General features: G+C 50.4%; 1 protein-coding gene across 3 annotated transcripts in view; it reads right to left on the bottom strand.

Moving 5' to 3' along the window:
- The window catches only part of ACSS3 (acyl-CoA synthetase short chain family member 3), a 168,417-nt gene that overhangs the window by 69,696 nt on the left and 83,880 nt on the right, over positions 1-14,841 (bottom strand). For all 3 annotated transcript variants that reach the window (XM_078769818.1, XM_068097927.2, XM_068097931.2), the window contains exon 11: positions 1,319-1,382. In XM_078769818.1, coding sequence (XP_078625944.1) covers positions 1,319-1,382 — 64 coding nt within the window. The remainder of the gene's footprint in view (positions 1-1,318; positions 1,383-14,841) is intronic.

Below are 14,841 nucleotides of genomic sequence, written 5' to 3'. Positions count from 1 at the left end.
GCATTTGTATATTGATTCACTAAATTTGGAAACCAACTATTTTTGAGGTCAAAATGTCAAAGGTCAATTCAAGGTCAAACTTCCAAAATCATATTTTTCTAAATGATCTCATTGGACGAGCCCAATGGCGGCGAGCTTTACACTATTCCAGCCGACGCTTGGCATTGCGCATGGTGATCTTAGGCTTGTGTGCGGCTGCTCGGCCATGGAAATCCATTTCATGAAGCTTCTGACGAATAGATGTTGGGCTGGCGTTGCTTCCAGAGGCAGTTTGGAACTTCGTAGTGACTGTTGCAACCGAGGACAGACGATTTTTACGCGCTACGTGCACCAGCACTTGGCGATCCCGTTCTGTGAGCTTGTGTGGCCTACCACTTTGCGGCTGAGCTGTTGTTGCTCCTAGACATTTCCACTTCACAATAACAGCACTTACAATTGACCGGGGCAGCTCTGGCAGGGCAGCACTTTGACGAACTGACTTGTTGGAAAGGTGGCATCCTATGACTGTGCCATGCTGAAAGTCACTGAGCTCTTCAGTATGTGCCATTCTACTACCAATGTTTGTCTATGGAGATTGCATGGCTGTGTGCTTTATTATATATACCTGTCAGCAATGGGTGTGGCTGAAACAGCCGAATACACTAATTAGAAGGGGTGTCCGCATACTTTTGACCATTTAGTGCATATGAAGTGAAAACATAGATATAGATTATGTGTATATGTAATACATTGTGATTATATAGCTCGGATAATTCCAATTGCATCCAACCCTCCCCCCAAAGGAAGAAAATACCAGGATGGGCAGAAAAAAAAATTGAAACTTGATTGAATCAAACGAAATTTGCACATGTGCCACTCTGGGGTGCCCTCATTAATCCCTGAAAGTTTCAGCTTCCTCGGTCAAATCCACTTGGAGGAGTAGATGATACAAACATACATATATATATATATATATAATATATATATATATATATACATACACACATACATACATACATACATACATCCATACAGTACATAGCATGTATTTGCTCCATTAACCTATAGAGTATATAGATTTCAGACGAGATAACTACAGACATTAATACATCTGAAAACATATTAATACATCTGAAATATTTTGCCAGGCTGTGGGTAATCTCATTTAAGCAGTATGAACACAAATGGTACATAATTGATGTCAATAGTAGATAATATATATTTTTCAAAGTTTACCATATTATGAAAACACAAATACAACATAGCAGATCACTTAAGAGGTGCATTATGACATTATGATAGTGAAGGGAAATTATTTTAGTTTGTTTTAATGTCTCACTTAATCACGACATTGCCCAGTTCTCCTTTCTCCAACTCCTTCATGTTGTCGTCCAACACTCGGACTGCACAAACACATGCATTGGTTGGTTATACAACTTAGAAGCACCATTTTCCAGAACTCCATTAACTGGTGTAAAATTGATCGACCACAAAGTTAGTGTGCCATTGCATTTAAAAAAAAAAAATTTTTTTTCATTAGTACCTACAATGGGGCACCACACATCAGATCATGAATCATGCTCTACTAACAACGGTACCCGCCCTATGGGTAGGGCTTCAATTGGGAGGCCCAAATGAAAAGGCAAAATATCAGAAATTGAAGGCTTTTTTATTTTAAACGATTTATATAAACATCCGTTAAATCATATCACACACAAATCATCAAAATCTAAACAGTATTTGTAGAATTTCAATAAAAGCCACATCACTGTTCATATCGGTAAATATTGTTCAAAATAAGTATTTGGAAAAACCAATTAAATAATTAAATATAATTAAATATCAAAATAAGATAATTAAATATCAAAATAAGTGTTTGGAAAAACTGGAAAATTGGAAAAACTGGAAAATTGGGAAAACAATACAGCCTATTTTACTCCAGGGGGTCCCAGGATTACCCACCCAAAATATCGTTGTGATCGGTTCAGCCGTTTTTGCGGTACCTGGGAACAGACGGACGGACAGACAGACAGACATTTGGTGAATTATCGTAAGATGCAGAGCTTCGGTGTTGCTGATGCAGTTTCTAGGGCGGGGGATGCAATCATAGTCGGGTCGCCACTCCGACATAAGAAGTCAGAGCAGGAACTTGGAATTTGTTCAGGGTGACGGCGATAGCTCGCCTACTCTTCGCAAAAGACACCGTGGGGTCTTTAACATATCCGCCAACTAATGCTGACAGAAGACTTCCCAGGTTAACGTCCAAGCGATGGATGGCACACTTTATGATGCAAGGCCCGGCCCCTGAAATACAATCCAACAGTTGATAGTCTTGCCAGGAATCAAACCCAGGTTAGCCAGGTCAAATGTAAGTGGGCTACCAACTTATCAGACAATAATAATGATCTACCTAAACATTTAGCCCGAGTCATTAGTTAACTCTTATGAGAAGCACAGATACTTAGATTTTGGATTCAAAATCTAGGCTCATGGAAGAGTGGGGTGACGGAGAGTAAAAAGGTGAGTACTGACCACAGATGTACAGTTGGATGCAACAAGCAAGGGAATGAATGAACAAGAAAGGAGAGAGAGAGGAGGAGAGGAAACTTACACCTTGTTTTCAGGCACCACTCAACCCAGGTCGAACCTGTGCTGCCACCACCAGGGTTCTCCCGCAGACATGATTGTCTATATCCGGGTTGAGTACGAAACCCGCATTTCCATTCAGTGGACATTTTTGATCGATGAGGGCATTTCTTTCTCATCAAGCAACTGAGTTCAGGCTTGCAGGCCTTTAGCATGCCCTGGGTCGCTAGTCGAGCTTTACAGTAAGGTCAGTCTTTTGGGACTGCCACTGGTAACATGTAGGTAACATGTAACCCAGTGCTACCTGCCGCATGGTCGGATTGTGGACGCAAAACCGACAATCCTCACTGGCTTTGCTAGTGGGGAGGGTGACTGTGACCAACACATGGCAAAGTGTGGATGAGCTCTCACAGGGAGCCAACAGCCATCCAGTAAGGACATGGGGCCTCCTAAAAAACACCCATCCGGTTTGGGCCAGTTCAAGTCATACCAAACAATTTAAAAATGGTACGAGCTGCTTCCTTGCTTGAAAAGGATAGAGCACAGACAATCTTCTTCAGTTGGCATCCATGGGGTGGAGAAGATTCCTCTTGAGGAAATGTCCCACTGAGTACAGTGAGAAAAGCAGCGCCATTGTTATGACGTCGCTGGTACCCAGAGCATCCCAGGAAGTGACGGTAGTTTTTTAAGGGTCTAGTCTTCTGGTAATTAGCTCGCATCTCATCTTCTAAATATTTTGCAATCTTCCTCTTCTCTTCTGCCCATTCAGTGCTTTTAAAAAGCACCAAATAATAATAATGATTATTATAGGCCAAAAATGGCAACTCTCCTTTTGGTTTGACTGAAAACCTGATTAACCAGGATTGCTTCATTCCAACGCTTTTGGAAAATGTCAGGCTTTAATGAGGGCAAACTCGCTTTGTCAGCCAAACGGAGTTGGGTAAATTACATGGAAATGCAGTGTTGAATTGTGCTTGGAAACAAGTGAATAATAGCTTGAGAGTAAGAGGGTTGAGTTAGGGAGGAGAAGGGGCAGAAAAGACCCGGGATGGAGGGGCACTGTACATTTGAAGCCTTGGAAGGAAGAGTAGATTTCAACTGCCTCCAGGAAGTCATTACACAAACAGGATAAAGGAGGAACACAAAAGTGGACGTGAGCAGGAAGCCTGAATGTTATGCGTTTAAATCAGAGGGAGTTACGGGAAATTCTGCTGAAGCTGTCGAGTGTTGGAGGACCGAGGGCGCTAGACCGGAGGAGATGGTAAAAAGATGGTAAAAGGGAGCGAGACCGGAGGAGATGGTAAAAAGATGGTAAAAGGGAGCGAAACCGGAGGAGATGGTAAAAAGATGGTAAAAGGGAGCGAGACCGGAGGAGATGGTAAAAAGATGGTAAAAGGGAGCGAGACCGGGGGAGATGGTAAAAAGATGGTAGTCGGGAGCTAGACCGGAGGAGATGGTAAAAAGATGGTAAAAGGGAGCGAGACCGGAGGAGATGGTAAAAAGATGGTAAAAGGGAGCGAAACCGGAGGAGATGGTAAAAAGATGGTAAAAGGGAGCGAGACCGGGGGAGATGGTAAAAAGATGGTAGTCGGGAGCTAGACCGGAGGAGATGGTAAAAAGATGGTAAAAGGGAGCAAGACCGGAGGTGATGGTAAAAAGATGGTAAAAGGGAGCTCGACCAGAGGAGATGGGAAAAAGATGGTAAAAGGGAGCGAGACCGGAGGAGATGGTAAAAAGATGGTAAAAGGGAGCTAGACCGGAGGAGATGGTAAACAGATGGTAAAAGGGAGCGAGACCGGAGAAGATGGTAAAAGGGAGCAAACCGGAGGAGATGGTAAAAAGATGGTAAAAGGGAGCTCGACCAGAGGAGATGGGAAAAAGATGGTAAAAGGGAGCTAGACCGGAGGAGATGGTAAACAGATGGTAAAAGGGAGCGAGACCGGAGGAGATGGTAAAAAGATGGTAAAAGGGAGCGAGACCGGAGGAGATGGTAAAAAGATGGTAAAAAGGAGCTAGACCGGATGAGATGGTAAAAAGATGATAAAAGGGAGCTAGACCGGAGGAGATGGTAAAAAGATGGTAAAAGGGAGCTAGACCGGAGGAGATGGTAAAAAGATGGTAAAAAGGAGCTAGACCGGAGGAGATGGTAAAAAGATGGTAAAAGGGAGCGAGACCGGAGGAGATGGTAAAAAGATGGTAAAAGGGAGCTAGACCGGAGGAGATGGTAAACAGATGGTAAAAGGGAGCGAGACCGGAGGAGATGGTAAAAAGATGGTAAAAGGGAGCGAGACCGGAGGAGATGGTAAAAAGATGGTAAAAGGGAGCTAGACCGGAGGAGATGGTAAAAAGATGGTAAAAGGGAGCGAGACTGGAGGAGATGGTAAAAAGATGGCAAAAAGGAGCTAGACCGGATGAGATGGTAAAAAGATGATAAAAGGGAGCTAGACCGGAGGAGATGGTAAAAAGATGATAAAAGGGAGCGAGACCGGAGGAGATGGTAAAAAGATGATAAAAGGGAGCGAGACCGGAGGAGATGGTAAAAAGATGGTAAAAGGGAGCTAGACCGGAGGAGATGGTAAAAAGATGATAAAAGGGAGCGAGACCGGAGGAGATGGTAAAAAGATGATAAAAGGGAGCGAGACCGGAGGAGATGGTAAAAAGATGGTAAAAGGGAGCGAGACCGGAGAAGATGGTAAAAAGATGGTAAAAGGGAGCTGGACCGGAGGAGATGCTAAAAAGATGGTAAAAGGGAGCTAGACCGGAGGAGATGGTAAAAAGATGGTAAAAGGGAGTTCGACCGGAGGAGATGGTAAAAAGATGATAAAAGGGGGTAGACTGGAGGAGATGGTAAAAAGATGGTAAAAGGGAGCTAGACTGGAGGAGATGGTAAAAAGATTGTAAAAGGGAGCTAGACTGGAGGAGATGGTAAAAAGATGGTAAAAGGGAGCTAGACCGGAGGAGATGGTAAAAAGATGGTAAAAGGGAGTTAGACCGGAGGAGATGGTAAAAAGATGGTAAAAGGGAGCTAGACCGGAGGAGATGGTAAACAGATGGTAAAAGGGAGCGAGACCGGAGAAGATGGTAAAAAGATGGTAAAAGGGAGCAAACCGGAGGAGATGGTAAAAAGATGGTAAAAGGGAGCTCGACCAGAGGAGATGGGAAAAAGATGGTAAAAGGGAGCTAGACCGGAGGAGATGGTAAAAAGATGGTAAAAGGGAGCTAGACCGGAGGAGATGGTAAAAAGATGGTAAAAGGGAGCTAGACCAGAGGAGATGGTAAAAAGATGGTAAAAGGGAGCTAGACCGGAGGAGATGGTAAACAGATGGTAAAAGGGAGCGAGACCGGAGAAGATGGTAAAAAGATGGTAAAATGGAGCTAGACCGGAGGAGATGGTAAACAGATGGTAAAAGGGAGCGAGACCGGAGAAGATGGTAAAAAGATGGTAAAAGGGAGCAAACCGGAGGAGATGGTAAAAAGATGGTAAAAGGGAGCGAGACCGGAGGAGATGGTAAAAAGATGGTAAAAGGGAGCTGGACCGGAGGAGATGGTAAAAAGATGGTAAAAGGGACCTAGACCGGAGGAGATGGTAAAAATATGGTAAAAGGGAGTTAGACAGGAGGAGATGGGAAAAAGATGGTAAAAGGGAGCTAGACCGGAGAGATGGTAAAAATATGGTAAAAGGGAGCGAGACCGGGGGAGATGGTAAAAAGATGGTAGTCGGGAGCTCGACCAGAGGAGATGGGAAAAAGATAAAGATGGTAAAAGGGAGCGAGACCGGAGGAGATGGTAAAAAGATGGTAAAAGGGAGCTAGACCGGAGGAGATGGTAAACAGATGGTAAAAGGGAGCGAGACCGGAGAAGATGGTAAAAAGATGGTAAAAGGGAGCAAACCGGAGGAGATGGTAAAAATATGGTAAAAGGGAGCTCGACCAGAGGAGATGGGAAAAAGATGGTAAAAGGGAGCTAGACCGGAGGAGATGGTAAACAGATGGTAAAAGGGAGCGAGACCGGAGGAAATGGTAAAAAGATGGTAAAAGGGAGCTAGACCGGAGGAGATGGTAAAAAGATGGTAAAAGGGAGTTAGACCGGAGGAGATGGTAAAAAGATGGTAAAAGGGAGCTAGACCGGAGGAGATGGTAAAAAGATGGTAAAAGGGAGTTAGACCGGAGGAGATGGTAAAAAGATGGTAAAAGGGAGCTAGACCGGAGGAGATGGTAAAAAGATGGTAAAAGGGAGCGAGACCAGAGGAAATGGTAAAAAGATGGTAAAAGGGAGCGAGACCGGAGGAGATGGTAAAAAGATGGTAAAAGGGAGCTGGACCGGAGGAGATGGTAAAAAGATGGTAAAAGGGACCTAGACCGGAGGAGATGGTAAAAATATGGTAAAAGGGAGTTAGACAGGAGGAGATGGGAAAAAGATGGTAAAAGGGAGCTAGACCGGAGAGATGGTAAAAATATGGTAAAAGGGAGCGAGACCGGGGGAGATGGTAAAAAGATGGTAGTCGGGAGCTAGACCGGAGGAGATGGTAAAAAGATGGCAAAACGGAGCGAGACAGGAGGAGATGGTATAAAAAGATGGTAAAAGGGAGTTAGAAAGGAGGAGATGGGAAAAAGATGGTAAAAGGGGGTAGACCGGAGGAGATGGTAAAAAGATGGTAAAAGGGAGCTAGACTGGAGGAGATGGTAAAAAGCTTGTAAAAGGGAGCTAGACTGGAGGAGATGGTAAAAAGATGGTGAAAGGGACCTAGACCGGAGGAGATGGTAAAAATAAAGAGGCCGCCGACCTGTCTGTGATGTTAGCAACCGGCCTTGTGCTTTGGTTTCATCATCGGAGATTCCAATAATGTTGAGAGCTTTATATTCCACAGAGTTTAAGAAGCAACACATGTGATTCAGCGTTCCAACTGATTGGGGAGAGCAGTACTCAATTGATCTCCGGACAAAGGCCGTGTTTGTTGCGAGTTGTTTTTGATTTTTCAAGTTATGGAAGGACGGACGATGCCCAGGTTGTGTTGGGCTTTGGAGGTTTCGATGATCATAGGAGATTTGACTTGCCATGAGATGTGAGATTTTCCAGGATTGAAAGACGTTTTCCAGTTGTCAGGTGACCATCTAATCAATTCCACATCAGCAGAGAGAGAGACGAGCTGCTTTCTGCCTCTCAGTGGGATGGGCTCTGTATTATATAATGTGGAATCATTTGTAAAATGGAAGAGAGGGTTTCTAGAGCATCGAAGATGAGACCAGGCTGGCATCACATTCGAGACAGTTCCTCGTGAGTTCCAGAAATTTCCGCAGTCTTTATCACTGGAACACCTGCCAAACGCACACCAACAATTAGACCCCATTGAGGTCTCCTCTTGCGGCCATGCTGGCTCTTAATACCACACTCGAGCCACCGCCCTCTTATATGGAGGACTGCTGGGAAGAGATTGGCATAGTTCATGCGTCGGTCACATATATGTAACGGCCCCATACTTTTACATCCATGTTGTACGGTTTGATGTATCCTGGTGTTTCCATTTTTTGTCCACTATCTGTATATAATGTGTTATAACTTTGTAGATGGTACAACACACAGACAAATACTAAGTGGTTGCAGAAAAAATGCACAACCAGAGGTATTCCGGTGAGTTATAAGGGGTTAGCATGGATTAATGTATTGGGAGGAGTGGAGTTCTTGAGATTGACGGCAACACCACCTCCAGGACATTGGAGGGGCCTGTTGAAAGGGAAAAGCGAATGGACAGCGAGACAAAGAGGAATCAGAGACAGAACGTTTCTATGAGAGGAACGTTTCCACGAAGCATACGGTGTCCGGTGCTGCAGCAATAACCTGAATGGAAAGAAATCTTTGGAAATCAGTGGACCGCACTGTTATGGAGGGGGAAGGAGGAGCTGAGGTTGTGCTGCAGCTTGAGTTGGGGATGTCAGGGCAAGAGAAGGCGTGGTAACTGATAGGATATGTGTGGTGTTTGCGGCAGGAAGCTTTGGGCGTACAGACATAAATGGGTTAAAGTACAAACACAGCGAGAAACTGCATATGGCAGACTTAACTAAATATTATATTTCAAACTACAGGTAATTGAGTAATGTTAAAAATCCATAGTGGTAGGTATAGTTACCCTGCGCTCGTGAAGTGAAAAGCAGGGTTAAGCATTCAGGTACGTACGTACATGTGCCGCGTGCCGTACGTTTCTGCATTTTAAAAATTCATTTTCTCGACAACCGTTGGTCCGGTTTGACATGAAATTTTCACCATAGGAGGGCCTCCGCCTGTAGAATATTTTAATGATTATTATGACGTCATAAATCACCTGGTACAGGCGCCATCTTGGAAAAAACTTCACACCTCTATCTCTCTGAAACCACTCCATGGAAAAAATTGAGACCTGGCTCATTGACAAGTACTCCCCATGGGGAATAAGGTATGTTAATGATGATGTCATCGGTGCCTACGTTATGACGTCATAATTCGACAAGTACAACACTTATCCGATCATTATTTTAAAAATTTCAGCAACTGTTCGTCTGATGGACACTAAATTTTCACCATAGGAGCGCCTCCTCCTTTCGAATATTTTTTATGATAATTATGACGTCATAGGTCATGTGGTACAGGTGCCATCTTGGAAAACCGAAAAATGTTGCACCTCTATATCTACAAAACCGCTGCATGGAAAAAAATGAAACATGGCTCATTGTAAAGAACTCCATATGGGGAATAGGTGTTGTTAACGATGACATCATTGGTGTCATAATTATGACGTCATAATTCGACAGGGACAGCGCTTAGTCTGATCAGTTTGAAATGTATTGAGCGTGATCTATGCAACAATTATATTAGAGAATATAAATTTTTGATGTCATCGCTCACGTGGTCTGGCAGCCATATTGGATTAAAGAAAAAAAATGTTCAAAAACAGAAGAGTTGGCTCGCAACAAGTTGACTGCGCAGGGTAAGTATTCCATGAATACCATCTGGTTGTATTCAGTTTTGAAAGGCCTCTGCTCTTGATGAGCAAAGATTACCATTATAAAAGAGTTTGATTTTATCATTGACATTGATGCCATTCCATGCAACTCCTTGTTTGCGTACCCAAATCCAGTAGCAAAGGCTTGCAGGAGAATCAGCTGCAATTCGTATACTAAATGTGGAACCGCCAACAACAGAACTAAGATTTGGTTCACAAAGTCCTGGATTCCACCGCTTGTCAGATTTCATAGCTGGTCAGTTCTGGAGTAATTGCAGGAGCAGGTTAAGTAAAATATTTCGTTGGTGTATTAATAGCTTCCATAACCAAAACTACCGATCACCTTTATCAAAGCTTTATGCATAGACCAAATCACCAGCTGAGTTCTGAGTTGTCGTAGAAGTAACAGTGGTAGAAATATGAACATTAATCCACTTTTAGTAGGTGTCTATGATAAATAAAAATATTTGGTGCAGATAACAGCTTAGCTTAGTTAGTGTAATCTAAATAAACATTTACTCTACTAGTACACCCGCTCACTACGGGAGCGGAAAGACATTCCTCTTTGGGGTACATAGATTACAGTCGATCTATGGTCGGGTCTCAAGAACATTGGGTGTGTGTTCATTTACCAAGTTTCTTGTGGAGAGATCGCCATTTGGTTTAAGCATTCGAGCAAGCACTCCATTCAAAACCGTTAAGGAACGGCTCACGTGGCAAGCAATAGCTAGCTGCTTGGTAAATGAGCACAACCCGGGCTTCCTCCCTTTCAGTTTCGTGTTAAACAGCAGGAGCGAGGTTCAAAAGTTCGCTACCAAAAACGCCACGGGTGTGGCAGAAAGGGCTATGTTATTAACCCAACATTTGTGGGTTATATAGAGTACTGTAGATTTTCGCTCAGTTCTGTAAGTAAACCTTCCTTCACGGATGTCGGGATTCCTCCAAATTTCTTCATTTAGTGTAATGAAGAGCATTAGCGACTGTTTAAAAAGCTAATCATACGTGCTAGTGGTTTATAATATTGTTACTTCCTGTAGAAGCCGTTGCTCGCACGGAAACGCCATTATAACTATAATAAAGCGCGGCGTTACGCGCGCTGCTTGTGAGCAAGGAGGAAGCGGACAAGCGGTAACATATAAACGTCTTTATTGTAAGACTACACTGTAACACTCAACTCCTCCGGGCTGGTCGCCCGGGGTATATCATGAGGCCACGCCTACCCCTCGGGCGTGGCCACCGCCCACTTGGTGCGTGGAATGATGTCACCACGCCAGTGGGCTTTTGTGTCCGCCACACGCGCCCCCCCAGAATTCCCGCGCACCTGGAGGGCCAGTTTGCGGGGCAGACGAATGACCCGGCCGAAGCGCCCCCTGGCGATCGGCGGCGTCCGGAGTGCAGGGATACCAGGTGGGATGCCCCTGGCTGCCCCTGGGATAGGTGCAGGACCGGGGGGCGCCGTGGCGACGGGGCTGGGCGGTGCCGGGGGTCCGCCCGCAGGAGGGCGGCCCCGACGTGGGGGTCGGGCCACTGGCGGTGGATGGTCCACATCGAGGTGGGCCGGCTTGAGGCGGTCTACCGAAACGCGGTCAGGAGTACCGCCGATGTCCAGGGTGAAGTGCTTCGCCCCAGTCTCCAGCACGCGGAAAGGCCCGTCGTACGGGGGCCGCAGTGGTGTCCGATGGGCATCGTGGCGGACGAAGACGTACTCCGCCGTGCGAAGCTCCGGGGCGACGTGCGTCGGTGGGTGCCCGTGGCATGCCGTTGGCACCGGGGCGAACCTCTGGGCGGTCTCTAGCAGAGCGGAGCGCTGCTGTGCCGCAGACCATGGTGCCGTGGAGTCGGGGAGGAACTCGCCCGGCACCCGCAGCGGTTGCCCGAAGACCAATTCCGCCGCGGATGCGCGCAGGTCCTCCTTGGGCGCCGTCCGGAGGCCCAGCAGGACCCAGGGGAGCCTGTCGACCCAGCCGCCGTCGCGGAGGGTGGCCCGGAGCGCGGCCTTCAATGAGCGGTGAAATCGCTCACACAGGCCATTAGCCTGGGGGTGGTAGGCCGTGGTTCGGTGCAGCCGGACCCCGAGCCCCTGCGCAACCGCCCCCCAGAGCTCCGAGGTGAACTGGGGGCCGCGGTCGGATGAGATGTCTGAGGGGGCGCCGAACCGGGCGACCCAGGTGGCGATGAAAGCCTGCGCGACATCGGCCGCCGTTGTCGACGCCAAGGGCACGGCCTCCGGCCACCGGGTGGTGCGGTCCACCATGGTGAGGACGTAGGTGAAACCCCGCGAGGGGGGCAGAGGTCCCACCAGGTCCACGTGGACGTGGTCAAACCGGCGTTCCGGCACCGTGAACGGGGCCAACGGGGCCTGGGTGTGCCGGTGCACCTTGGCGCGCTGGCACGCGAGGCACGTCATGGCCCAGCCGCGGACGGCCTTCCGGAGGCCATGCCAGACGAACTTGTCGGCGATCAGCCTTTGGGAGGGCCTCGCGCCCGGGTGGGACAGGCCGTGGATGGCGTCAAACACCTGGCGCTGCCAGCCCGCGGGCACAATGGGGCGAGGACGCCCGAGGGAGACGTCACACAAGAGGGCCGCGCCCGCGCCGTCGAACGGCACCTCGGTGACGCGGAGGCCCGTGACGGCGGTCCGCAAGGCCTGGACGTCGGGGTCAGCGGCCTGGTCCGCTGCCATCCGGGCATAGTCGATGCCGAGGTGGACTGCATGGGCGACGGCCCGGGAAAGGCAATCCGCCACCGGGTTGTCCTTCCCCGCGACGTGCTGGATGTCCGTCGTGTACTCGGACACGGCCGAGAGGTGACGCTGCTGCCGGGCCGACCACGGCTCGGTGACCTTGCCCATCGCGAAGATCAGCGGCTTGTGGTCGACGAAGGCAGTGAACGCCCGGCCCTCGAGCAGATGGCGGAAGTGCCTGACCGCCAAGTTAAGTCCGAGCAACTCGCGGTCGAAGGTACTGTAACGGCGTTCGGGCGGGCGAAGCTGCCGGCTAAAGAACGCCAGCGGTTGCCAAGCTCCACGCACCCATTGCTCGTGCACCGCGCCCACCGCGTAGTCCGAGGCATCGGTGGTGAGGGCGATCGGTGCATCGGGCGCCGGGTGCGCGAGCATGGTGGCGTTAGCCAAGGCGAGCTTCGCGCCCGTGAACGCCGTGTCCATCTGCTCGGTCCAGGTAACGTCGCCTTTGCCCGGCTTACCTCGGAGAGCTTCGTGCAGGGGGCGCAGGAGCTGGGCGATACGGGGCAGGAACCGATGGTAAAAGTTCACCATGCCCAGGAACTCCTGCAGCCCTCTGATCGTGCGGGGGCGCGGAAACCCCTTCACCGCCTCCACCTTGGCCGGCAGGGGGACGGCTCCGTGCCTGGTGACACGGTGCCCCAGAAAATCGATTGTGGCGGCGCCGAACCGGCACTTTGCGGGGTTCACAATCAGGCCATGCTGGCCCAGGCGTTCGAAGAGCGTGCGGAGGTGGCGTAGGTGCTCTTCGCGGGACGCGCTGGCGACGAGGATATCGTCCAGGTAGACGTAGACAAAATCCAAGTCGCGCAGGACGCTGTCCATCAGTCGCTGGAACGCCTGAGCCGCATTCTTCAGACCGAAGGGCATGCGCAGGAACTCGAAGAGTCCGAATGGCGTGATGACCGCCGTCTTCGGGACGTCCTCCGGCCTGACGGGGACCGGATGGTAGCCGCGTATGAGGTCCACCTTCGAGAAGAAGGACCTGCCCGCCAAACTGGCGGAAAAGTCCTGAATGTGGGGGACGGGGTAGCGGTCGGGAGTCATGGCGTCATTGAGACGGCGATAGTCCCCGCACGGTCGCCATCCCCCGCCGGGCTTCGGCACGATGTGCAGCGGCGACGCCCAAGCGCTCTCTGAGCGCCGAACGATGCCGAGTCGCTCCAGGGTAGCGAACTCCGCTTTTGCCACCGCCAGCTTCGTCGGCTCGAGGCGGCGTGCCCGGGCGTAGACCGGTGGCCCGACGGTGGGGATGTGATGGGCCACCCCGTGCTTGACGGCCCCCGCCGAGAAGGTGGGCCGCGTGAGGGCCGGGAAGCCGGCGAGGAGGCGGGTGAATGCGTCCGCTGCCGGAAGCGTACAGACCAACGTGGCCGGAACCGAATCGTTCGGCAAGCCGCTTGGCAAGCCGCTCGTTGAGCTGGGCAACGCACATGCGAGCGAGCTGAACGTCTCGGCCTGGACAAGCCGTCTGCGCTTGACGTCGACCAGGAGCCCATTAGCGCACAGGAAGTCCGCGCCAAGCAGTGCCATGGGCACGTCGGCGGTGACGAACGTCCATCGGAAAACCTGCCCTCCAAACCGCAGAGAGAGGCAGCGTTTTCCGTACGTACGGATGGGCGTCCCGTTCGCGGCAAGCAGCGCGGGGCCCCCACCCGCGGCGTGCTTGTCTGACGTGCCGGTGGGAATGACACTCACCTGTGCTCCCGTGTCGCACAGGTAACGGCGCCCGGAGAAGGTGTCCGTTATGAACAGCAGGCTGCTCGAACGGCCGGCGCTCATCGCCACAATTGAGCGCCGGCCCGGGCGTTTCCCGACCCGTTGAAGGAGCACGGCGGATGACACCGCCGAGCTTCGTGGCCGAACTTGGCGTGGAACCAGCACCAGGTGGTGGAGCTGGAGGAGCGCGGCTGGCTCCGCCAGGCCGGTGGAGTCGACGGGTTTCCCCGCGGTGGCGGTTTTCGCCGCGGCGGTGGGCGGGGCGTGGCGGCGTTCATGAGGTGCGTATCAGCATGCTGCTGAAACTCAGCGTGCTGTAGAAGATGATGCTGTGGAACAGCAGCGTCGAAGGCCGTGACGGCCACGCCAACGCTCGCCCGCGTGTCCGAAGCGGCGAAGTACTTGTCCGCCTCGGCCGCCAATGCTCGGGGTTCCGTTAGCCCGGTCCCGGCCAACGCGAGGCGAACCTGCGCTGGAAGTTGGCGACGGAAAAGCGCCCGGAATAGCGAACCGGGGGCTTCGTCGCCCAACAGTGACAGCATATGGTCCATTCGGACCGACGGGCACGTCTCACCGAGCTCGGGGAGATCCAGGAGGCGGTCGGCCCGTGCGTCGTCCGTGAGGCTGAACGTGGCTAGGAGTAGCCGCTTGAGTGCCTCGTACTTGTGGCCGTCCGGTGGGTGGCGAAGGACGGACACAACTCGAGCGGCCGTGCCGGGCCCGAGGGAGGCGACGACATGGCAGTAGCGCAGGTCGTCGTTGGTGAGGCGCCGAAGCTGAAATTGGGCTTCGGCTTGAACGAACCAGACCTCGGCCTGGGCCTCCCAAAATTCGGGAAGTT

This window comes from Myxine glutinosa, chromosome 1, assembly GCF_964187855.1.
Source record: "Myxine glutinosa chromosome 1, kmMyxGlut1.1, whole genome shotgun sequence".
Taxonomy (NCBI): Eukaryota; Metazoa; Chordata; class Myxini; order Myxiniformes; family Myxinidae; genus Myxine; species Myxine glutinosa.
Note: the sequence above shows the minus strand (reverse complement) of the source record. Positions and strands in the feature narration are given on the sequence as shown.